The sequence below is a fragment of the Staurois parvus genome, unplaced genomic scaffold (assembly GCF_062004578.1).
Source record: "Staurois parvus isolate SC_StPar_1 unplaced genomic scaffold, SC_StPar_1.0 ptg000211l, whole genome shotgun sequence".
Classification (NCBI taxonomy): domain Eukaryota; kingdom Metazoa; phylum Chordata; class Amphibia; order Anura; family Ranidae; genus Staurois; species Staurois parvus.
The window spans coordinates 649,836-675,787 of NW_028318007.1; the positions used below are offsets into that span (position 1 = coordinate 649,836).

General features: G+C 41.8%; 1 protein-coding gene and 1 long non-coding RNA gene across 2 annotated transcripts; one reads left to right on the plus strand and one right to left on the minus strand.

Moving 5' to 3' along the window:
• Positions 1-142: 142 nt before the first annotated feature.
• On the plus strand, positions 143-23,098 carry DRC7 (dynein regulatory complex subunit 7). The gene is made up of 18 exons (XM_089678891.1): positions 143-187; positions 1,306-1,444; positions 1,709-1,880; positions 2,150-2,275; positions 5,009-5,203; positions 5,869-6,027; positions 14,626-14,844; positions 14,957-15,082; positions 17,133-17,202; positions 17,579-17,707; positions 17,781-17,909; positions 17,985-18,211; positions 18,811-19,026; positions 20,035-20,145; positions 21,774-21,884; positions 22,199-22,393; positions 22,687-22,826; positions 22,911-23,098. The coding sequence occupies exons 2-18, from the start codon at positions 1,311-1,313 to the stop codon at positions 23,017-23,019; spliced, it is 2,568 nt and encodes an 855-aa protein (XP_089535017.1). The 5' UTR covers positions 143-187; positions 1,306-1,310; the 3' UTR covers positions 23,020-23,098.
• LOC149461054 (uncharacterized) lies at positions 15,156-23,993 on the minus strand. The gene is made up of 3 exons (XR_016312957.1): positions 23,563-23,993; positions 15,614-15,850; positions 15,156-15,398 (listed from the first exon to the last, which is right to left on the minus strand). It is a non-coding gene; the product is annotated as an uncharacterized LOC149461054 (long non-coding RNA).
• Positions 23,994-25,952: the final 1,959 nt, after the last annotated feature.

The following is a 25,952-nucleotide window of genomic DNA, read 5'->3' on the forward strand; positions in this document are numbered from 1 at the left end:
TCAATCATCATGCTTCCCTCCCCCTCCCCGGGATATTGGGTCAGGGATGATGATAGGGGTGATATTGGGTGAGAAGCCTTTTGAGAGTCTTCGACTACATCTCCCAGCATCCCATGCTGCCAGCACTTCCTGTTTCTGGTATTGTTACCCCGGCAACCAGAGTACACATCTGACTACAGAGACTCAAGTACAGTATAGCAGAAATATCTCTATGAATCATTCTGTATACAATGTATCACCCCCTCCCCTGTATATGGGGGGGGGTGCTGTATATTATGGGGAAGGTCATGCTGTATATAACAGGGGGTTCTACTGTATCTGGGGGGGGGGGGGGGTTAATGCTGTATATTATGGGGGGTCGTGCTGTATATAAGGGGGGGGGATGCTGTATATTATGGGGAAGGTCATGCTGCATATCACAGGGGGTTATACTGTATATAAGGGGGGATGCTGTATATAATGGGGAGGGTCATGCTGCATATAAAAAGGGGTTATACTGTACATAATGGGGGGTCATATTGTATCTGAGGGGGGAGGGGGTTAATGCTGTATATTATGGGAGGGTAGTGCTGTATATAAGGCGGTGGGAATGCTGTAAATATAATGAGGAGGGTCATACTGTATCTAAGTTGGGGGGGGGTTAATGTTGTATACTATGGAGGGGATGCTGTATATAATTGGGAGGGTCATGCTGCATATAACAGGGGGTTATACTGTACATAATGGGGTGTCATGCTGTATATGGGGGGGGGGGAATGCTGTATATATGAGGAGGGTCATACTGTATCTGGGGAGGGGGGTAAATGCTGTATATTATGGGGGGGTCATGCTGTATATAAGGGGGGATGCTGTATATAATGGGGAGGGTCATGCTGCATATAACAGGGGGTTATACTGTATCCAAGTGTGGGGGGGGGGGTTAATGCTGTTTATTATGGGGGGGATGCTGTATATAATTGGGAGGGTCATGCTGCATACAACAGGGGGTTATACTGTATATAATGGGGGGTCATACTGTATCGGGGGGGTTAATGTTGTATATTATGGGGGGGTCATGCTATATATAAGGGGGGGTGCTGTATATAATGGGAAGGGTCATGCTGCATATAACAGGGGGTTATACTGTATGTAATAGGGGGTCATGCTGTATATTATGGGCAGTCATGCTGTATATAAGGCGGAGATGCTGTATATATAATGAGGAGGGTCATGCTGCATATAACGGGGGGGGGGGTTATACTGTAAATAATGGGGGGGTCATACTGTATACTGTAGAGTGAGCCATATTGGTCTGGGATATTTCAGGTAATATGGAGTTTGTGGAGGCTGATCCAGGAGAGGGACAGACTCCCCGCACTGAGGATGATATTCTTACTGAGGAGGATCTGCGGGACATACAAGAGGACCTGTCACACATTGAGGTCACCGAGGGGGACAGTTCACAGTAAGTACTGAGTGCATCCATCATGGACTCCTCCCCCCCTTACCCCAATACATTCCAATGTATAAAAGAGAAGTCGCATAATTCACAGTTATTATCTCTCAGGGCCCTTCTTTGGGGCCCCTTGTCAGGACCTGTAATGATTATTTTGTGTTAGAACTATAGAAGGAAAACCTTTCCGGATAGAGAAGGAAGTAAAACATCTTGTTACTATGGCTACTATCCCAGTTTCATTTTGTCTCCCGGTAATGTCGGTTTGTGTTTCAGGGATCTGGAGGCTGTTTGGGAAAACAAGTCATTTCCAGAGTCATACCGCACAAACTCTCAGAAGGAGCGGACTCTGCTGAGCCTGGCCGACAATTTCTGGCGTCAGTACACCCATCTGTACCCGGACCGCAAACCACTCTTCATGTGTCCCCTCAATGAGTGCAGCCTGGAGGTGAGACAGTACCTGGTGGAATGTCTGGTGCGCAGGGCAGAATGTGTTTCTGGTGCATGGTGGATACTGTGGTGCACTGGTATACTGTGTATTCAATCGAGGAAGTCCACTGATATTCTGTATAAATCTGGCAAAATGTAGCAATACAGACAGTTCACATGCAGCTTTATTCATCAAAGTGTCTGAAGTAGGAATTGTCTGGCTTGATCAGGAGCATAGAGTTCAGACAAGTGGATTCATTCAGTTTTGTGTCTTTTCCCTTTCTACAGAAGTTTGTCTGCACCACACTACACCCAATTCTCCTCCCGTACTCCGACTTGTATAACTGGAAAGAGTGCGCACGTTTTGTATCAGAGTTTCTCAGCATGGAGCCAATGAATTCCCCCATAGAGCTGGTAATGTCCTGTCAACGGATTTTTGTGTGCTTCACCTTTGTGTCACTGACTGGATTCCAGGACCACATATCCCCCTATCGCCTGCCTAATCTCCCCTGACTTTTAGCAGCTCTTCTCCTGTCTCCATAAATATCCATTGTGTACCCACCTACTGTCTTACTCAAACTGTCAACCTCCATCATTCATCTTCTACCCATCTCTAACATCCATCCATCTCTTCAACATCCAACCATTCATCCTTCTCTCCATCTTCCATCTATATCTCCAAACGCCCAACCATATATCCCTCAGTCTTCCATTCATATTTCCAACATCCAGCAATCCATCCATTTCCCCATCTCTATCATCCATCCATGTATCCATCTATTCTTTCATCTTCCATCCATATCTCCAACATCCATCCATACATTCATATTGCATCTACTGTATATCTCCAACATCTAACCATCCATCCATACATCCATCATCCATCTATATCTCCAACATCTAACCATCCATCCATACACCTGTCTTCTATCCATATCTTCAACATCTAATCATCCATTCATCTTTCATTCATTTCTTCAACGTCAGTTCATGAGCTCTTAGTATTCCCTCCAGCCCGTGCCCCCTCCCCTGACTTCTCCATCAAGATCAATAACACAACCATCAGTCCCTCCCCTCATGCCAGGGTACTAGGTGTAATCCTAGACTCCCATCGGTCCTTTCAGCCCCAAATCCAACACTGTCCAAATCTTGTAGACTTCACGTCTGCAACATCTCCAAGATACCCCCGTTCTTAACCTCCGAAACTACTAAGCAACTTGGTCACTCCCTTGTTATCTCTCGCCTTGACTATTGTAACTCCCTGCTCACTGGCCTACCTCATCGCAGACTATCCCGTCTTCAGTCTATCATGAATGCTGCTGCCAGACTCATCCACCTTACTAACCGTTCCGTATCTGCCACCCGTCTCTGCCAATCCCTCCACTGGCTTCCCATTGCCCAACGGATAAAATTCAAAACATTAACAATAACAAATAAAGCCATTTATAACTCTGCCCCAAATTACATCACCAATCTTGTCTCCAAATATCACCCAAACAGTACTCTCTGCTCCTTGCACGACCTCCTGCTCTCTAGCTCCCTTGTCTCCTCCTCTCATGCTAGTCTCCAGGACTTCTGCAGAGCTTCCCCCATCCTCTGGAACTCTCTACCCCAATTTATCAGACTATCGCCTACTCTACTCACTTTTAGGTGATCTCTGAAAACCAATCTCTTCAGGGAAGCCTATCCTGCCCTCAGCTAATAATGGAATCTTCTATTCCTCCTACCAGTCCATCCCCCACATTTACTACCTTTTGTACCACTAGCCCCTCCCTCTTAGACTGTAAGCTCCAAGCAGCAGGGCCTTCCTAATCCTTTTGTATTGAACTGTATTGTTGCTGTATTGTCTCCCGTTATATTGTAAAGCGCTGAGCAAACTGTTGGCGCTATATCAATCCTGTATAATAATAATCTCTGTCTCAAACATCCATCCATACCTTTAACATTATTTTATTCTCTATACATCCATTTTCCCTAAAGTCACCGTTAATGCACCCATCTTACATCCATCTCTCTTTCATCCCTTTCATTGATCTCTTGAAGCATCCATCTTCCATCTATGTCTCTAATTTTGATCCATCCATCCTTCCCATCATTCATCATCCATCCATATTTTCAAAATCCAACCGTCCATTCCTTCATCATATATCTAGATCTCAAATATCCAACCATCAACCTGTAATTCCAACTATATCTCCAACATCCAAACATCCATCTCTCCATCTTCCATCCATATGTCCAACATCAAACCATCCATCTCTCCATCTTCCATTCATATCTCCGACATCCAGTGTTCCATCCATCTCTCCATCTTCCATCCATATCTTCAACATCCAATATCCAACCATTTTCCTTTCCATAATTCCAGCATCCTGCCATCTATCCATTTTCCACCCATAGCTCTGTTTTCCATCTATATATCCATCTTCCATCCATATCTCTAACATCTAAGTATCCATTCATCTCTCCATCTTCCATCTCTATCTTCAACATCCATCTTTTATTCATCTTTTCTACATCCATTCATCCCTCTCTGCAACATCCATCTTCCTTCCATCTATTATCCATCCACCCATCTATCCATCTTCCCTCCATCAAACTTCCATTTATCTATTCACCCATCTATCTCTCCATCTGTCATCTATCCCTCCGACATTGATGCTTCCATCCATCCACCCATCCTTCTTCCATCTATTATCCATCCACCCATCTCTCCATCTATCCCTCTGATGTTGATTATTTCATCCATCTATCCATCTTCCCACCTATCCATCTTCCATCTAACTTCCATTCATCTCCCCATTCATCCATCTCTCTTGCTATCATCTCTCCCTCTGACATTGATGCTTTCATTTATAAATCCATCTTCCTTCCATCTATCATCCATCCATCTTCCTTCCTTCTATTATCCATTCACCCATGCATCTCTCATACACTGTATCTATCTCTCAACATCGATGCATCCATCCTTCATCTATTATCCACCCACCCATCTATCCATCTTCCATCCAACATTTATTAATTTCCTCTTCTATGCAGCCACCATCCAACTTCCACTCATCTCCCCATCCATCCTCCTCCATTTCCTCATCTTATCTCTCCTAGGTGTATCCCTGCATTCTCTCTAACATTTTCTCTTCTCCACAGCCATGTAAACTCTTCTCCTCAAACTCAGTCCTGCAGAGACAGAAGGGGAATTGCTTTGATTTCAGCATCTTTCTGTGTTCTCTGCTTCTTGGGGCCGGGTACGATGCATACTGTGTCAGTGGCTACGCCAGTCGGGAGATGTGTCTTATGGATGAATCACGGGAAGTATGTCCTCTTCTGAATAAAACAAAAGAGGTGAGAAAGTCTTTCTTCCCCTTGACTGTGAATGGATTGTTGGTGGCCCAAAGCTAGACTGAGAATTCTGGAACTATACTGTGGAGGGCAGCTATATATATAGCTTTTGGAGTGAAAGTGATCCAGTTTCTGGGCTCAGAACCATGTACTACAATCACTCTCAGCCTACTAATTCCTTTTGTACAGGACATGATAGAGCTGGCTGAGCTGTATACAAAATCATTTTAATTACAGCTATTTGCCAGATGCTTCTGCTGTCCTGGTAGATTATCCATAACAGGGCCCATCTACAGAGAAACTGGCTGGCTTTCTGGTTAAAGCCCTTGAGGATGATCATTGACTAGATACTGCTTTTTCTCCGTGTATGTGATCTCCACATTACTTTTGCTCCTAACCACATGAAGTTGCCTATGCCTCCACATTAGACCCAGGCCACGTGCCCTTCCATTGTGTGCTCTATAGTTTTAGGGCCCCTGGGATGCAGAACAGTCTCACAGACAATACACCTCTGCCCTTAGCTATCCTTTTACCTCTTTGATGTTTTTTTTCCCCCCTGTGTATAGCCACGTTTTATGATATTAGGCAGTCCCCGTGTTACCTCCTAACACCTCATATAGGCTGATATCCCTCTGTGGACATGTAAATGGTAATATATTTCTTTACAGAGCAATGGAGAGCCCCACAAGGAGCCCCAAAAGAAGTACAGTGTAAAGCCCCCCAGACAGCTTATCAGTAGATTTGAGCTGCAGCAGGAAGCCAAGCACCAGGCGAAGATCCAGGCTATGCACCTCAAAGAGCAGGAGGAAGAAGAACGCCGTCAGGAGGTGAGAGAACTCATCTGTGTGAGGATAATGATATTTGATGGCCCGTGTGGGGAGAAGGGGGGAGGCCAGGTTGCACACTGTGGGGTTTATTTACTAAAGCTGGTTCACTCAGAATCTTGTGCACCTGTGCCTGGTAGCCAATCAGCTTCTAACCTCAGCTTGTTCAATGAAGCTTTAGCAATAAAACCTGTAAATTGACCCGGTGCAATTTAATATGTGGCTTGCTTGACATTTGTGCGACGTCATGTACAGATGTCAATGCAAGTCGCACCTGAAATTGTCGAACATTGTGCAGGAACCGGTTTGAGCGGTTCCATTGCTGAAAATAGGGTGCGACTACACATGCAATTTGGAACTGTCAAGTCGCATGACAAGTTGTATCGGTGTGAACCGGTGAACCGGGGCTAAGGCAGAGCACTGATAAGCAATTAAGCTGGCCATAGATGGATAGAATTTCAAAGTAAAATTTGTAGGAAAATTCTCAGAACATTTGTAGTTGAAAAGATTTTGCTTGCTTTTAACATTGGAATAGATGGATTTTACTAAATGAAAACCACATACATTGTTTTTTTTTTTATTATCTTTTTAATAATTTCGGTTTACAAAATCACAAACACGGTATAAATCAATACCATATTCCACATCCCCCCCCCCCCATTCCCTTTCACCCTCCCCCAGAAATTTACCTCCTTAACTCCTATCCTGCTTACCTTTTCCCTTTTTCCTCTTGCTAATTCATTACTTCCTTTATCATCCTTCTCCCCCTTTCTTTCCTCTCTACCCTTTCCTTCATTTTACTCCGTCCCTCTTTCTTCTCTTCATTTAGACTTCTACCAGTTCTACATATCTTTTTGAGATTTTAAACTCACTCCACCTTTAACATATTGTTCTAAATTTTTCCATTTTTCCTTCTCCTATATGGTATAGCTCCTCCATCCTGTATGTATGCTCAGCCCTATACAACCAATCTTTTATTTTTGGTGTTTCCCGTTTCTGCCAAAATCTAGAAATCAATCCTTTTGCTGCATTTATTAAATGAAATACCATCGTATTCCTATATTGTTTCACTGTTAACTCGGTACAATGGAATAAACATACCCAAGGGTCGTTCAAAATACTCATTCCTGAGATCTCATATATTATTTCCTGCTAAAATGCCTGTATTCTGGGGCAATCCCACCATATGTGTCCCATTGTTCCCTTGTTGAATATGTGCCACATTAGGAGTGATATACCATCTCACCAAACATTTATAGATCATTTCTATTGTAATCATATCTACGGCACTGTGTGCTAATTTAAATATTTTCTTTTTTTTGCTGTTCCTTCAGTTGTGTTCCCAGTTCATTTTCCCTCTTCTCTAAATACAGTGGGGAAGAGGGCCCCGATATTGCAGTAAGAATATTATAAACACAAGAAGTACCATGTTTTCTTATTATATCTGAACTAAGCATTTGTTCAAATGGATACAGGTCTTCCACAGATCTTAATGGCTGTGGAAGTGCTGTAATAAAATGTCTTAATTGAAAGTATTGCCACTCATCTAATGTCATCTAATAACATATTTCCCCTTTTTTCATAATATCTTTAACTGTGCATTACTGTCTTTAATCCACTTTCCAAAAATGTTATCTTTCCCTGGTGGGAAATAATTTGTTCCTGCCAGTGGTATTAACGGTGAATTATATTCCCATCCCATTTTCACATGCAATGCATCCCATACTCTAAATACATTCTGCGTTAAAGTGATTGTGTGTTCAGCAAACATATGAAATTGTTTGGTACCCAAACAATCCTATCTGTGTCTCACTTAATGTCTTTTCCATTTTAACCCAAATGTTCCCTTGTGTATTATGTTTCCAATCGACTGTTCGTGATATTAATACAGAGTGATAATATCTCTTAAAATCTGGCACATTTAGACCCCATTTACTTTATATTTATGCAGGACTACATATTTTACTCTTGGTCTTTTTATTTACCCATATATATCTAAGTATCATTTTTTTTATAATCTCAAATTATGTCCCTGGTAAATGTATTGGGTGCATTTGAAATTTATATAAAATTTGTGGTACTATTACCATCTTTTCCAAATTTATTCGCCCAGTCCAGGAACGTGGTCCTATTGATAATCTCCTCAGATCATCTTTTATCTCATTTATTAATGGGATGTAGTTTGCCTGGTATAAACTCTTAAGGGACTGAGTTAACTTTAATCTTAGGTAATTTAATTATTTTTCCCTCCACGTGAAATGAAAATCTTTCCTCTTCTCTATCGGTGGAACATTGATATTTAGAATCTCTGACTTTAAAAGATTAATTTTTAAGTTTGATAATTCTCCATAATGTTTTAATATTCTAATTAAGTTAGGTAGTGTCAACCTAGGATTTACAATTTAGAACAACATGTCATCAGCATATGCCGCGACTTTATGTTCCACATCGCCTATCTGAATTCCTTTTATATCTACACTATTCCGTACAGTTGTCAGTAATGGCTCTAGAGACAGGACAAATAGCAAAGGGGAAAGCAGGCATCCTTGCCTTGTACCATTATGCATTTTGAAAAACTATGACAATGAACCATTTACCTTCACAGCTGCTAAGGGAAAACTATATAACTTTTTTATCCATTGGCTCATTTTTGGTCCTATTCCCAATTCCTCCAGTGTATCTATCATGAAACTCCAGTCGACCCTGTCAAAGGCTTTTTCAGCATTGATCGACAGAATCAGTACAGGAGACCTCTCTCTCTTGCTTTTTTGCAGAAGAAGCAATGATCTTAAATCATTATCCCTTCCTTCCCTTTATGGAATAAATCCCACTTGATATAAGTGGAACCACTCTGGCATTAAATCTATCACTCTAGCTGCTAGAGACCTTTGCATTTAGTTTTGTATCAGTATTTAATAATGATTTAGGTCTATAACTGGCACATTGAGATCGATCCTTCCCCTCTTTTGGTATAATTGTAATATATGCCTGCAATGACCCCTCCCTCATTTCCAGCCCCTCATCTAATGCATTTATATATATATATATATATATATTTATTATTATTATACAGGACTTATATAGCGCCAACAGTTTGCTCAGCGCTTTACATTATGGAGGGAGACAGTACAGTAACAATACAGTTCAATACAAGAGGAATTAGAGGGCCCTGCTACTTGGAGCTTACAATATATATACACACACACACACATTTTAGGGACTAATTGTTCTTTAAATGTCTTATAGTATCTCACTCTATAACCGTTTCGTCCGGGGCTTTTCCCTGTTGCTGTAATTTTCAATGCTACTTGTATTTCTTGGACTACACTGGGGAAGTAGGGATGATGCCATCTCTTTTTCTCCCCCATTCTTGGAAGTGGCACTGACACTCTTTGTACTACTATCTCTGGAGCACCTTTTTGGATGTTTACCAACATATATTTTAACACTATTCATCGCACTTTTCATAGTGGATACACAGTTCCACTTGACTGGCAATCACTGGTACCAATAAATGAGGGCTTCTCTCCATCTAGGCTTGAACTGAAATGTCCCATATATGATGCACTGGTCCTATGAGAGGTCATCAATATCATCAACAGGAATTTATACTTTGTCTCCCTGAAGAAGTGGGCTTTGTCCTGTGAAATGCGTTGAAATACATTAACAAAGTACCAACAGATATTTCAGGAACAATCAAACAAAATTGTACACTGGCACTTTTGAAGTCAAGGAACAACTTTAAGAATATCAGTAACTCTATGTATTGTCAGTAGACTACTAATTGCAGTTTTGTTTGTCCAATACATTTGGGCTTATTATGACCTTTAATCTATGTATCCGATTGTCATGTTCCACCATGATGATGGTTTTTTAACCAAATAAAAGGCGGTAAACTCTTTTCAATTTCTGTTTCATATCTGTATATAGTTTTTGTTGTATATGGTTGGTACCTTTAAAGTCCTATTAGCTTTTTCTTGTTAGGGTTATATTTATTTCTTGTGTTGTAGGCTACTAGTCTTTCTTTTCCCAATCTCTGTAGTTCGGCTTCTTTTAAGTATGTCTGCCTTTTTCTCTTTCTTTCTACCTCCACTTCTTTCAAAGCCTTCAGTTCTACCTCATATAACCTACTATAATATTTTTGAAATACATGTGCGATATTCATGGTTGAATATACAATTTCCCCATTCTCATCTTTGATTTTCTCTATATAGTTCATCACTTTCTTATTCCTCAGTCTTTTCCTGGTCTATTCCCCCACTGATATCTTTTTTTCGCCACCATGTTAAACATTCTCCTCGTTTCTTCTTCATTCAATCCTTTAATTCATATCTTTTTAGGATTATCTTCTGATATATATCTATTTCAGTTTTCTTTTTGTGTAGTTGTTCTAATTTGTATAAATCCTCTGTTAACACCCTGATTTTCTTCAACCGTTCTTTCTTTTTTCCGCCCTTATAGCAATCAAGATACCCCTTATATATGCCTTATGCACTACCCATACCATTGCTACTGAAACCCCTTCCATCTCATTTGACAAAAAATACTATTCTATTTCATCTCTTATCCTTATTTCCATTTCTTGGTCCTGTAAGAGCATCTCGTTTACTTTCCACATGTTTATCTTATTCTGCTCTTTCCCCAGTTGTAACTTCATTGTGACAGGAGCATGATCTGATATTGACATATTTTCTATATTAACTTTAACCAGGGACTCAAAGGGGTTTATTTACTAAAGCTGGAGAGTCCAAAATCAGACTCCCTTCTGCATAGAAACCAATCAGCTTCCAGGTTTCATTGCCAAAGCTTCATTGAACAAGCTGAGGTTAGAAGCTGATTGGTTTCTATGCAGAAGGGAGTCTGATTTTGGACTCTCCAGCTTTAGTAAATAAACCCCAAAGAGTCTATGTTCTACCGTTATATATAGTCCAATCTAGACTATGTCCCATGTGCTGAAGAATAGAACGTATAGTCTCTTTCCCCTGGATGTTTGATTCTCCAAATGTCCATCAACTGACACTGATGCAATATCCTTTTGATAGACTTTAGACATTTACCTCCATCTCTGCACATGTGACAATGTATCCATCCATGGGTCCATACAGAAATTAAAGTCTCCTGCCACAATCAGTTTACCCATCTTAAAATCTATAGGTTTCCTTGGTGTATTCTCCAGATAAATCATTGGGTTTTTGTTGGGACAGTAGATATTAACTAATGTGCACTCCAATTCCTGTAGCTTCCCTCTCAGAAACAAAAACCGACCCTCTGGGTTAGTCAACCTATCTTCAATATTAAATCTTACATTCCTAGGAAACCCAATTGCAACCCCTTTTGCACATTTTATTGGTGTGTCAGCATAATACCAGGTTGGGTAATACATGGAATATAACTTAATATTTGTATCCTGAGATATGTGTTTCTTGTAAAAACACTACTTCAATAGAATGTTGATTTAATTCTCATAGGATCTTATGTCTTTTAGCTGGGGTATTCAATCCCTTCACATTATAGGTCAAAAACTTAATCACATTCATTCCTTATACTCTATCTTTTACCGATCTATATCCAATCTGTAAGGGAAGCAGGTGTCTATAATCTGGAACAAGAAGATATCTCCAGAGAATTCTTTCTCCCCTCCCCTCCCTCTTTTTTGAACCCGCTGTCCCATACTCTAGCTCTGGAATCAGATGCGATTTTGATCTCACAGTCGATTCCTCCTTCAGGGTGACACTCAAAACCAGTGCACCTTTCCAGACCGCTGTCTTCAATATTTGGGTCACGAAACCAGTGATAACCTGATAACCCGCCATGACGTTCTAAAGAAGATTTAGAGAAAAAAAACTACTTCCTCAAAATACCTCCCTTAAACCTCCCCCTACCCTGTCCCCATGCTATAACAACCATTATGCCCTACTAATATCCTCTATTTCCTCTCTGGTCTCTGTTTTGGAACTCGATGCCACTTATCTTTTTCTAACTCTGCACTCTCCTTAACACATTCAAATCATCCCGGAATATCTATTATCTGTAAATCTAGTCTTTCACAGAAAGCCTTTAGATCCTCTGGGAATCTCAGCCTCACCGATTGTCCATCTTTCCACCCAATCAAGCACGCTGGGAAACCCCAATTATATCGGACTTTTTTTTTGCATCTGATCTAATAATGGTTTCAGAGATCTTCTTCTAGACAATGTCTCTTGTGCAATGTCTGCAAAGATTTGCAAGCTTGATTCTTTGTATTTTATTGCTGTAGTCTATAGCAACTTCTTCCAGATGTTTTCTTTATCTTCATAGTGGTGAAAGCATACTATCACATCTCTAGGGGTATCCAATGCCACTCCATAGGGCCGTCTAACCCTGTGTACTCTTACTATTTTCAGTTGCTCTGACACTGGTCTTCCTATTATCGGATTAAGCACTTTCCTCATTTTCTCCCATAAATCTTCTCCAGAGGATACTTCTGGCAAGCCCCGGATCCTCAACTTATTCCTTCTGTCTCTGTTCTCTTGATCTTACAGTTTATATGCTAACTTCCTTTGCTCCCTTCTCATTTCTTCCACCTGCGCTTCCAACTTAGTGATAACTTGAACATGTTTCTCTAGTTGTTCTTGTTTTTTCAACCCGTGATAGTACTTGACCCAGGTCATTATGTAATACAACCATTTCATTCTTTATTGAGAGTTCTAACTGCAAACATTTCTGCAATTTCCGTTTTTGTAGGCATTTGCGAACTTGATCCTTGTATTTCTGTATTTTCAGAATCAGTTTCACTTTCCATGTTTGTAGGTTCTTTAATCTGGTTCAAGTTCATTACACCTAATGACAATCTGGTTTGATTTCCAATGCTGTATACTGACTCATATCTTTCTCTTGCTCCCTGTTATCTCTCGGGGGTTTGACCCTCTGGGCTCTTTCCCTGTTGGAGCATATATTTCCTTATTGTACTTTTACTTGACTGAGGAGTTTTTGTTCTTTCTTCTTTTACAGGTCTATTCTTCATGTCCTTAAAATTGCCCTGCTGGGTCTATAGCTCAATGCCAAATACATTCTCAGGGTTATAATTGTTAAATCAGTTTCAGTGCAAGTGTTCTTCTGTTCATTATCTGAGATATATTATAGGGAATGTTAAGAGGATTTTACCTCCACCTCATGTACCCGTCCAGTTTTCCCTAATGGTACTTATTAGTCCATGGATAAAAAAAGAGAAACTCTCTCTCATTCCCTTTCTTCTGGACCCACTTGGTGACCCCTTGCTTCTCTCCTTGGTTCCCCCCTTTTATTTTAACAGTCCCAATGGCTATCTAAAACCCCCTGAAAAGTTTATTTTACCTTCACTCCCCTTAAGCATGCTTGATGTAGGGCATACAAATCTACCACTTCCCACGGCAACTCGCCCTCTCCACCCGCATGTGTGGGGGGGGACCTCTAATTCCTGTAGTATTCCTCCTCTCCAGACAAAATTTCTGTTGCAGGGGCACTCATGGTGGGTCCCAGTGGTTGCTGTTACTATGGAGAAATCACCCACCGTGGGTATCGCAGCTCCGGCGTCCTGTGTCAGCTGTCTCCTCCGCATTAGAGCGGCTTCTCCCAGTATTCCCCATCGCTGTCACGTGGGCACTCCCAGCATCCACCGCTCCGCTCGCTGGCGGTCCGCTCTCTGCTCATCCAGGGAGAACAGACTCTTAAACACCACCACACAAGGGGCACACAGGAGGACAGGTAGGGCAGGGCTCAGGTTTCTCTGTCCATCGTTACACGGAGCCCTTCACCTCTCACACACAGCTCCTTCAACTCTCTCACACACAGCTCCTTCAACTCTCCTAGCACGAGCTACCTATCGGCACCATGTTCAGGCCCCTTCCTTGATCCCAAGAGACTACCTACATACACTGTTATAAATTTGTTCATTTGAGAAATTTCCATCCTGTCTTATTTGAATTTTCTCATCACTGCGGTCGAAAACAAAGGTTAATTAGACCCATTAAAGATTAGAGAAAGGAAAGAACTTTCTTAAAACATTCTCTTTCTAAGAATGTTCGTTTGAAATTCAACTGTTCTATAGTCAGCTTTAGGCATGTCATAAACTTGCTAAATTCGTAAATAGTTTAGCATGCTATTAAAGCCGGCCGTGGATGAGTCAAAAACCAAACGAAATGTGTGTCAATCGTCGAATTGTTCTATTTTTGCATCATTAGTGTGCCAGCTGCGACACGCAATTTTGGTTTTGCAATTGAAAGTGCCTAATCCAACATACTGGGTTTTTTATTTAGAAAATCAAAAACAATTGTTGACACAATTATATGAGCTATTTTCATGTTTTGATTGACAGAATGTTCGGTTTTAGACTCATCTATGGCTAGTTTAAGTGAATAAATCTTTAGGTTTGGAGCTTGCGTCACTGTCAGAACCAAAATCTATGCAAAATTCATACATTCTGATATGATAAAAGGTTGCTTCCTTCCTTACATAACATTTTATATGATGGCAAAAGGAGAACAGGTGTGTCCTAAGCCATAACAACCAATTAGATCATACTTGTATACCTACACCATGTAGTTATTATGTGATGGGCTAATGACCTTTGTCTGATGTCTCCAGGAAGCAGAGAAGGCTGGTCCAGACCCCCTGTATGGACTACGGGTTCACTGCTGGGTTCTGGTTCTATCTGGGAAGAGAGAAGTCCCTGAGAACTTCTTCATTGATGCACTGACTGGCAACGCTTACCCAACTAAAGATGAACATTTTCTAGGGATTGAGAGTGTGTGGAATCATGAGGACTACTGGGCCAATATGCAGGACTGTCGCAATGGCTGTAAGGTACCAGACATGGATTGTGTATTGACAGAATTTCAATTAAGGACATGCTGAGGGAAGGTGGGCCTGGTAAATCCTCTTCACAATGAACAGATGGAATGACTTTTGCCTACAGGACATGACTTTTGACCTGGGTGACCCTGTGTGCTGGGAAGTCATGTTGATGGGTTCTTCAAAGCCTCTTCTGCTTATCCCAGACATGGAGGAAGAAGACATAGAGGAGGAAGAGAATGACAACCAGGTGAGTCGATAGACAGCCAGCAAGTCACCAATGGATCTTTTTAGTAAGTTAGGCTAAAGGTGATAGCCCAAGGTGATCTGTGATTGGTTGCTATTGGTCACTTCACAAAGTAAGGGTCATTTTCACATAAAAGCTCTTCAATTGGTATTTTGTTTTAAAATATTTAATTGTGTTCCAGTACGGCACATGAGAGAGTCTCCTTCCCCCAAACAGGAACAGGAAATGCATCACCAAAAAAACACTTCAAGAGGAAGTTCTTCTGTGGAACTGGTCAGTTATTCTTTCTTCCATCTGGAGGAGACACATCACTTGGAACCTGTTGGTAGGCGGCACGGTTCAGGATTCTGGTCTGCAGTCCTCCACCCATCTTTTATTTTTTTTCTTTAGGCCCACTTCATCCTCCTAATAGTGGGACTCCCTTCCATTCCTCCCTCCCTCCCCTCAGTCTCTTCCTCTTTATGGACAGCAAGAGGCCTGGAGCCCACTGAATTTTAAGTGGCTAGGGAAGGTCAATACTGACCAAAGACTTACCCTCTTGGTGGGCTTGTGTGGTTCCTTTCTGACAGCAGTAAGGGAACATCCTTGCTGGGTACGAGCCAAGCTGAGTTCACTAGACTGGTGTACGCCAGGTGCCAAGTACAGGTGGAGTAATGTCACTGCCTAGGCATTGCAGCTCCTGGTTCTGGGGCTTTGCTAGCACAGAGGGATGTGGGTGGGCCAGCTGGAGCTTCTTCCTGCCAAGCCTCCTTGGAAAGGGGGAGTGAACGCCTGGAAGAGCACATATTGGGAGCACATTGACAGGTAAAAAGAAGTACACAAATAATCAGCCTCCTATGCTAATGAACATCACAGATCACACTTGTGTTTATCACCATGGCCTTATTCACAATTCTCTGTAAAATGTAGCCACTTCATTAGTTAAGATGGAGTCTGTGCAGGCTCACAACTAAAGCAGGAGCAGATGGCTGCCGATCCAGCATTCTTCTTGTGGATTACTGTAGGCAATATAAAGATAGTAATAACAGTAAAGTGGAAGCTGTACAGGAAACACACTGTCCTCTTGTATGAAGGTGAAGGAAAAACGTATATTACCCCATAGCAACCAAACACAATGTCCCATAGCTCTCTACTGCACCAAGAAAGATAGAATTCCATTGTTTCTCTCTCAGACAGATGTATGAACCAAGTTCTTGGTTGTCTTTAATGTTGCCCAGTATAGTATTTCAGAGACAATATTTTTGATGTGGAATAAGTGAGATTGGAAGCAAGTTTAGTTTTGGGACTATTTTCAGGGTTATAGATGTAAGGTTGGGATAGAGGTGGAGGATAGAATCAAGATTTAGAGTAACAGTTCAGAGTTTTGCTGATAATTTGAAGTTAGGTTGGTAGGTTCAGGGTTTGGGGTGATAGTTTAGGATTAAGTTAATGGTTTGGTGTTAGGTTGGTAGACCAAGGCTAGGTTGTTTTGGTGGATGGTTTAGGATTAGGCTGGTGGTTTGGAGTTACGTTGGTGGACCAGGGCTAGATTATTGGATTTATAGTTGGGTTGATAGTTTAGAATTAGGTTGGCGGTTCAGGGTTGGGTTGGTGGACAAGGGTTAAGTTGTTGATTTATAGCTGGGTTGATGGTTCAGGGTTAGGTTGGCAGTAGGTAGAGGGCTGAAATTATGTTCAGGGTTATGATTTAATTGAAGGCTGGGTTAGTTGTTAGGTGGAGGGATATAGATAGCAGGTAAAGTACGGGTTTGGACTATTTAGCGGGATACAGATTAGGTTGATAAATACGGTTGAAATTTGGCGCTGATGGTTGGGAAAAGGTTGATGGATACGGTTAGGTTGAGGGTAAGGGGTAATATATGAGTAATATTCAGATGGTTAGAGGTAGTGTTCAAGTAATTTTAAGATAGTTAGGAATACTCTTGGGTAATATTAATATGCTTCTTTATTAATATTAGCATTTTTAGATTGGTTATTGCCTTGCCCTCTACAAAAGTAGAGTAGAAAAATATCAAAACTGAGACCTGTGTAACAATGTTTAATCATATTACAGGATAAGGACAGCAAGATGATATTTCAGATGCCACCATCCTGGACAATGCCCATTGTCATCACGCCAAAAGGTTTGTAAGACATAATTTGTGTGAGGTGTGGTGAAGGACAAAATATTAAAGGAGGAAATAAAGAGTTATACAATGTCAAGAATTATCTAAGTATTGGTAGTTCCTTCAGTAGCCAATTAGATTCTCTTCCACCCAACTCTTCCTCTTTTCCTCAATTCTATGACTATTTTTATTTATTTTTTCCTTTCATGCACCCTCATTCCCCCTAATAGTCCTCCCACCTTTCTATTTCCGGACATACATTGATGCCCCCTTAAAAAAGAGGAAAACTCAATAGGCCACTTGGTGTTTTTCTGCTGCCACTCTCCTGTGTTTCTCTGTTTTATGGCTAATCTGTCATTCCATGTAGCAACGTTTTTAATATGTCTCCCCTCAGAGTACGAGATGCGTAGTCCTCTAGGAAAGAAGCTTCTACAATACAAGAAATCCAAGTTGGAGAAGTGGGCACCGTATGTGCAAGAAGATGGACAAGTTGGCCGCCTCACTATATACCAAGACACCGAATGTAAGTGATAAACTTTGGGGATAGTGTCATGGCCACTCTACACAGCATGACCACAAGAATTTTTCTCCTGCAGGCTCTCTGGTGGTGGAGGTCCAGGACTGGTTTAAGAACCGAATGGACAAACTGGACATGAGGCAACAGAAGAGACAGGCTGGAGTGACCACAGAATACTTCTCTCCAGGCCGCAGTGATGCTTTAAAAGGTGACTCTGAGAGTCATGAGATGTGGGGTGACTGGTAACCAACAGCCATGATTCTGAGTGTCTCTTCTTTTTCAGTTCATACATATCGCTCCTTAGCACCAGAAACAGAGCGTACCATGCTCTTCTACAGCAAGGCTCGACTTGATGGGCTGGAACGCCGTGATGAAAAACCAAAGGAGATGACTGAGATGTTCCAGGGACGACCAGACTTCCTCTACAGCAGAGTCACTATGTTTGGAAAACGGCCAAAGAAGGTGGCCATTGCAGGAGGACCTATGGAGGTCAATCCAAGACCAATCTTGGTAATCTGCACTTCCAATCCACACATCACAATAGAACCAACTAACCAGAAAACTGGAAATATTTTGATTTGCTTGAATGCATCTAGATTTTCCCATCCTGCAGAGAATCTTACAATTTGTGAGTCTCCATTGTCTGGGTTGTGTGATTCTCTTCATGTCAGAGAGGTCTGCTTACAAATCTGGCAAAAACATGTGAATTGCAGGCTCTACTATCTCAGTAGTGGTGAATCTGTAGAAGTGAAAAGATGACAATTCATTTTTCCATGAGTATACTTAATCCAGAATCATGCATGTCTCTGGGGCAGGCCCAGCTCTCTGGAAAGGGAACACAGACTCAGGTTTGGACACAAAACCTTCACAGGGCAGCGTCCTACAGCTTACTTTAGTGGGCTCATTCATAAAATCTATAGAAAGGTCACTGTGCTGGTCTCATAAGCCAGTCAGGTGCTTCCATACTTTTTCATACATGCGCTATGAAGCTGACAGCTGGAATATGATTAGTTGTTTGAAGTAAGGAATGTTATTATAACACAGGTTTTATTTTAATGGTGTGATGCAATGATTGTACAGAATTATTTCATGCTTTCTTTACGTAATAGAAAATTACAGAACGTTTCTGTAGAAACAAAGAGAAGCCAGCCAATGAGGATGTGGCAGAGCGTGTTTTCCTGATCACAGAGGGTCGCATAAATGTCCACTACCAACGGCTTGATGACCACATTACCACATCCTATTGGGAGTTCCAGAAACCGCCCAACCTAGGAGAGAAGGGCATCTCCATTGTTCTGAGCCCAGAAACTTGCATCTCCTACCAGGTAACCAGCTGAATATAGCTTGGAGGTCTACCAGGAAACGTCACCATTTAGCGTGTGGCCCTAAAGGTCCCCAGTCAGAATTTCCAAAAGCCACCTATGCAGATATGGACCTGCCATATAGATTCACTATTAGTAATACTTTACTATACTATATAAATAACTGTGTACAGTCATCTTGGGCACCAGATTTACTATAGACACAGTACAGAATCAATGCAGAGGCTAGGACACAAATTCACCAATGACAACACTCTACAGGATCCAAAAGGCAGGGAACAGAGTCACCATACAAGTTTATTGTGCAATCCACAGAATAGAGTTGTTATATATTAGCACTATGTAGGGTCTTCACAGAGGCCATGATTTACAGTCACTATGATCATTGGGTCTTCATAGAAGCCATTGTATAAAGTCACCATACAGGATCACTTTGTGGGGGGTCTTCATAGAGACCATTGTATAGAGACACCATACATGACCATTGAGTAGGGCCTTCATAGAGGTCATGATGTAGCATCACTATACATGTTCATTGTGCAGGACCACTGTAGAGGTCACAGTGTATAGTCACTATATTGGTTGTATAGGGTGTTCATGCAACCACAATGTAGATTCTCTATAGCAGCCTTTCCCCACCAGGGTTTTGTGGAACCTTGGAGTTCCTTCATAGTTTTCTAGGGGTTCTTTGAGCAATAATCGGCTTCTGCCTCTCAGATGAGTAACCTCTGACAACAATGATATTTTTAGCTATATGTAAGAGGGAATTCTTCCCAATGACCATCACACTAATGTACTATGAGCTGTAGACATAGTCATTATTAGCAGGGGTTTCCTGGACCTAGAATGTTAATTCAAGGTTCTGTGTTAACAAGGCTGAGAAAGGCTTCTGTATAGTATCCTCCACTCCATGACACAATACTTTGACAATATGGGATTTCTGCATCTAACCCTACTTCCACAATACAACAGGTGGAGACTCGCTCTAATGTCACTCATTTTTACCACCAGGTTGAGCCCTCTGAGAAGTTTAACAAACAGCTATATGTCTATGAAACTCTTCTCCAGCTCCAGGAGGGGGAGCGGAGTGCCAAGGAGGCCATGAGGAAGGCTGAGGCAGAGGTGAAGCATTCATCTGTATGTGTGAAAATGCAGATTCCGCTGCATTCAGATATGTTCTGGTTACAGTTTGAGCTAACCCAATGGTATTATCAAAGAGTTTCAGGGACACATGACAATAGTTTCTAAGGGGTCTGTTTATAAAGGATTACTGGGAAAATTTGCAGAGTGAATGGCATTCACTTGAAGTACCACAGGGACACTTACCCTATCCATTATAATTCCCAGGGGAGAATAGCAGTCAATGTCAGATACAATGAGTTTACACCAGGTGATTTATTGGATTTGACTCCGTTTTTGTACTGGAGGGTTAATGTAAACTAAAAATTGGGAAAACAGCATGCTCACCAGTAATGGGGGAGTTGTATCCTCATACCAACTCATATACCCTTCAGCATTGGAAGATAATTAGAGAGGGGTTCCCCCCTTAATTAAAAAGTGCAAAGCAAAACTACACTAACCAATGCTGAAACCTATCAGGCTGTTTGGCACCCAGGGTGCCGGCAAGAAGGAGGCGTATGTGCCACCTACCTGTCCTGCATGAGGTGCCCCTACTGGAGCAAAAAAGCACTTTAATGGCTTCAAACAAGCTGATAGATTTCTTTATTATTTCTGCTGTATACACGGCTTGGTATTCAATGCCCACAGTTGCCCGTATACTAGTCGAACCACCTTCATACATTCATATGGAAATTCTGTACAATCTTTCATCAGAACATTTGCTCCTGCCTTCACTGAGTCAATTCTTTTTATTGGAAAACCTGCAGAATTTTCTCCAGGTCTGATAATAGAATGGAGCCCCAGACATACTAATCAGGTTTCATTACAATTTGTGTGATTGTGAATGAATGTGAATTAAATCCACATACACATTTTATTTTATGTGATTCATTTATTTGTTAAAAAAATATTTTCCTTTATGACCCTTCTTTACTACAGTCAAAAAAGAATGTCAATCTGACCCCACTACCCATCAGAAAATGAAACGAACGCTCTGAAAGCCAACATCTTAAGAAATTCTGCTAAAATATGTCCGGCTTAAAGCGGAACCAAAACCATCAATGCAACTGCTTCCCAAAACAGTTAGATTCAAAGCATGCTGTGAATGAAAACAGTTTCAGTTGCTTGTGCTCTCAACCAAATTGTCAAGCTCGTAAATGGCTGGTCTCATAACTGATCACATGTCAGCACTATGGTAACTGCAGATCAATTAAAGTTTAAGCTCTGATGGCAGCTTCCTTGACTGTAAAGGAGGGTTTAGTTCCACTTTAAGTTTCCACCATTATCAACTGTCAGTTTTCTAGTCAGAAAAGTCATTCTGGTCACATTCATTCATCTCACTAATATATGGCAGATCACCATGCTGTCTTGTCTGGTCACATGATCCCTTTCATTCATCTCATTAGTATATGAAAGATAACCATGCTGTGTCTCCTGTGGTCATATGGTTCCCTCTCATTCTTCTCATTAGTATATGGCAGATCACCGTGCAGTCTCATCTGGTCACATGATCCCGTTAATTCATATTAGTATATGGATATCACTGTGCTGTGTCTCGTCTGGTAACATGATGCCTCTCATTCATCTGACTGGTATATGCCAGATAACTGTGCTGTATCTTGTATGGGCAGGTTCTTGAGATCCTCAAAGTCCGGGCTCAGGAAGAACTGGATCCTGAGCTGACGATCTCCATCTATGACACCGAGCGGAACGAGAAGAGTAAAGAACAAAGAGAGGCGCTGGTAAGAGAAATCCACCCTATCTCTGAATACTTTCTGTGGGTGCGGGCATTAACAGTGACCCTCCCCCCCTCCCATTTGGGGTGCAGACCTCAACAATCACCCCTTTTCTTCAATATAGGTGTGGACCTCAGCAATCTCCCCCTCTCTTCGATGTAGGTGCCGACCTCAACAATCACCCCCTCCCTTCCATCTTAGAGGAGTGGAGCCATCTTCTCAGAAATGTTGGGGGAGGGTTGAGGGATTCAGAAGCATTCCAGTATCCTATATACTGTGAAACCTACCTGTGGTTTAGTGATGTTACTCTTCTTTCACAGGAACGAGCTGCTCGGGAAGAGCGCCTCCAATGTGCCTTGCTGGAACTGGACTACTTAGCGTCATTCTTGGCACGTTTGGGAAATCCAGAGAGACTGACCCGTGCACAGGCCCAGCAAGTGAGGGAAGACTGCCTGAGTGACCTGAAACATAGGCTCATTGAGCAGGCCAATCTCATCCAGGCACGGTTTGAGAAGGTAAGTACTTCTACACCGCCTGTAATACTATCGTCACAATATGAGCAAGGAGGGCCATTTACATCAACTGGTAACTGTCCTTCATCTGGGTTCTTCTCAGTGCTTGTTCATGTGCAGATATCTCCACATGTTGTCAAAGGGATATCCAGTGTGTAGTGCTGTGGCCATTGCTTACGAACATGATCTAGATCAGTCCTGTCGGTACTTATCCAACAAACCATCAATCACCTCTGCTGTTCAGGGGGTCATTGTGTGGATCACGGTTTTCACCCAGAGTTTCCTTCTTGCTGTAGGAAACCCAAGAACTTCAGAAGAAGCAGCAATGGTACCAAGAGAACCAAACTTCCATGACCCAGGAAGTCCAGGACACCTACACAGAGTACTGCTCAGAGGCCATGTTCCGAATCCAGATTCTGGAGGCCCGTCTTACCAGGTACCCCGCATGTCACCCCCAGAGTAATGTCCATACAATGTATACAAAGCATACAATGACCAGTAACATTGTCTGTCTGTATAGGCACAAGGAACTCGCCCCACGAAAGTACTTGGCTCTAGAAGATCGACTCAACAAGGACCCGAGATTGTGTGAGGGGCTCATCTCACTGCAGCCTGGAGGACACCAATGATAAGCCAGTCCTGTGGATTCCTCTGCTGTGTCTCTGACTGCTAAATGTAAATTTTCATTAATAAATATTAGTAAAAGATTGTGATTGGTGTGTGTCCTGTCATGGGGGATAGAGAGGGGACAGACTGGGGAGGGGGGCAATTTGTTGGGGGGGAATGGGGTACAGCTACCATTTTGTGGCATACAACAGCTGGATAAAGATCTCCCTGCATTTTGGATTGGAGGATCAGTAGAAATTTCAAGAAAAGATCTCATAGTAAATCGGCATTGGGACTGATGACAGGCTTTGATGAGAAGGAACAACAATGGGGACCAATCAGAACCAGCTGTGGTCTGGTGTTTATGTAACGAACCACACTCAGGACCATTACTGGGGCTGAAGATGGATCTGGGCCTAGCTGATCAAATATAGTCAGGGATTCAGGTTATCAGTACTTAGTATATTCTGGGGCTGTGTACCAACATGTACCATAGTGTAGTATATTCTCAGATGAGAGGACACATATACCGTAGTGTAGTATATTCTCACATAAAAGACACATACCTTAATATAGTATTCTGGGATGAGAGGACATATATACCGTAGTGTAGTATATCCTCAGATGAGAGGAAACCTTTACCGTAGTGTAGTATATTCTGGGATGAAAGGACACACATACCATAGTGTAGTATATTCTGGGATGAAAGGACACACATACCGTAGTGTAGTATATTCTGTGATGAAAGGACACACATACTGTAGTGTAGTATATTCTGGGATGAGAAGACACATATACCATAGTGTAGTATATTCTGGGATGAAAGGACACACATATCGTAGTGTAGTATATTCTGGGATGAGAACACACATATACCGTAGTATAGTATATCCTCAGATGAGAAGACACATATACTGTAGTGTAGTATATCCTCACATGAGAGGAAACCTTTACCGTAGTGTAGTACATCCTCGGATGAGAGGACACATATACCATAGCGTAGTATATTGTTGGATGAAAGGACACACATACCGTAGTACAGTATATCCTCGGATGAGAGGACACATATACCATAGTGTAGTATATTCTAGGATGAAAGGACACACATACCGTAGTATAGTATATTTTGGGATGAGAAGACACATATACCGTAGTACAGTATATCCTCATATGAGAAGACACATATACTGTAGTGTAGTATATCCTCAGATGAGAGGACACAAATACCATAGTGTAGTATATTCTGGGATGAGAGGACACATATACCATAGTGTAGTATATTCTGGGATGAAAGGACACACATACCGTAGTATAGTATATTTTGGGATGAGAAGACACATATACCGTACTACAGTATATCCTCAAATGAGAAGACACATATACTGTAGTGTAGTATATCCTCAGATGAGAGGACACAAATACCATAGTGTAGTATATTCTGGGATGAGAGGACACATACACTCACCGGCCATTTTATTAGGTACACATTGCCAGTATTGGGTTGGATCCCCTTTTGCTTTCAGAACTGCCTTCATTCTTCATGGCATAGATTCAACAAAGTGTTGGAAACCTTTCTCAGAGATTTTGGTCCATATTGACATGATAACATCACGCAGTTTCTGCAGATTTGTCAGCTGCACATCCATGATGCGAATCTCCCATTCCACCACATCCCAAAGGTGCTCTATTGGATGGAGATCTGGTGACTATGGAGGCCATTGGAGTCCAGTGAACTCATTGTCATGTTCAAGAAACCAGTTGGAGATGATATGGGCTTTGTGACACGGTGCAATATCCTGCTGGAAGGAGCCATCAGAAGATGGGGACACTGGAGTCATAAAGGGATGGACATGTTCAGCAACAATACTCAGGAGGGCCGTGGTGTTTAATCGATGGTCAGTTGATACTAAGGGGCCCAAAGTGTGCCAAGAAAATATCCCCCTACACCATGACACCACCAGCCTGAACTGTTGATACAAGGCAGGATGGATCCATGAGTTCATGTTGTTTATGCCAAATTCTGGACCCTACCATCTAAATTTTGCAGCTGAAATTGAGGCTCATCAGACCAGGCAACGTTTTGTCCAATCTTCTATTGTCCAATTTTGGTAAGCCTGTGCGAACTGTAGCCTCCGTTTCCTGTTCTTAGCTGACAGGAGTGGCCTTCTGCTGCTGTAGCCCATGTACTTCAAGGTTGGACGTGTTGTGCGTTCAGAGACGGTATTCTGCATACCTTGGTTGTAACGAGGGCTTATTTCAGTTAGTGTTACATTTCTATCATCTCGAACCAGTCTGCCCATTCTCCTCTGACCTCAACAAGGCATTTTTATCCACACAACTGCCGCTCACTGGATATTTTCTCTTTTTCAGACCATTCTCTGTAAACCCTAGAGATGGTTGTGCGTGAAAATCCCAGATCAGCAGTTTTTGAAATACTCAGACCAGCCCGTCTGGCACCAACAACCATGCCACGTTCAAAATCACTTAAATCCCCTTTCTTCCCCATTCTGATGCTTAGTTTGAACTTCAGAAAGTTTTCTTCACATCTAGATGCCTAAACACATTGAGTTGCTGCCATATGATTTGCTGATTAGCAATTTGTGTTAATAAGCACTTGAACAGGTGTACCTAATAAAGTGGTTGGTGAGTGTATACTGTAGTGTAGTATATTGTGAGATGAGAGGACACATATATCCAGTGCCGGTAATACAGTGCCCTGGGTGAAGGTGGAAAAAACAATGGATGAAAAGTGATCCAATGTGAATTGTTATTCAGAGGGCTACTGCAGTCTAATCTAGCCCTAAGTCTTTGTTCACACTAAGGCTGGTACACGCATGGTTTTTTACAGCAGTTATAGGACAGCTCATTCATTTCAATGACATTTAATGACTGCACTATACATTAAAAATGTACGAAAGAAGTACAGGACCCTTTTAAAAAATTGTGTTGCACCAAA

Excerpts from the sequence above, each read along its gene's own strand:
- DRC7 (XM_089678891.1), top strand. The coding sequence starts at position 1,311 with ATGGAGTTTGTGGAGGCTGATCCAGGAGAGGGACAGACTCCCCGCACT. Across the intron at positions 2,276-5,008 it reads TGAATTCCCCCATAGAGCTG|CCATGTAAACTCTTCTCCTC; the intron begins GTAATGTCCTGT and ends TCTTCTCCACAG. Across the intron at positions 21,885-22,198 it reads AAGAACAAAGAGAGGCGCTG|GAACGAGCTGCTCGGGAAGA; the intron begins GTAAGAGAAATC and ends CTTCTTTCACAG.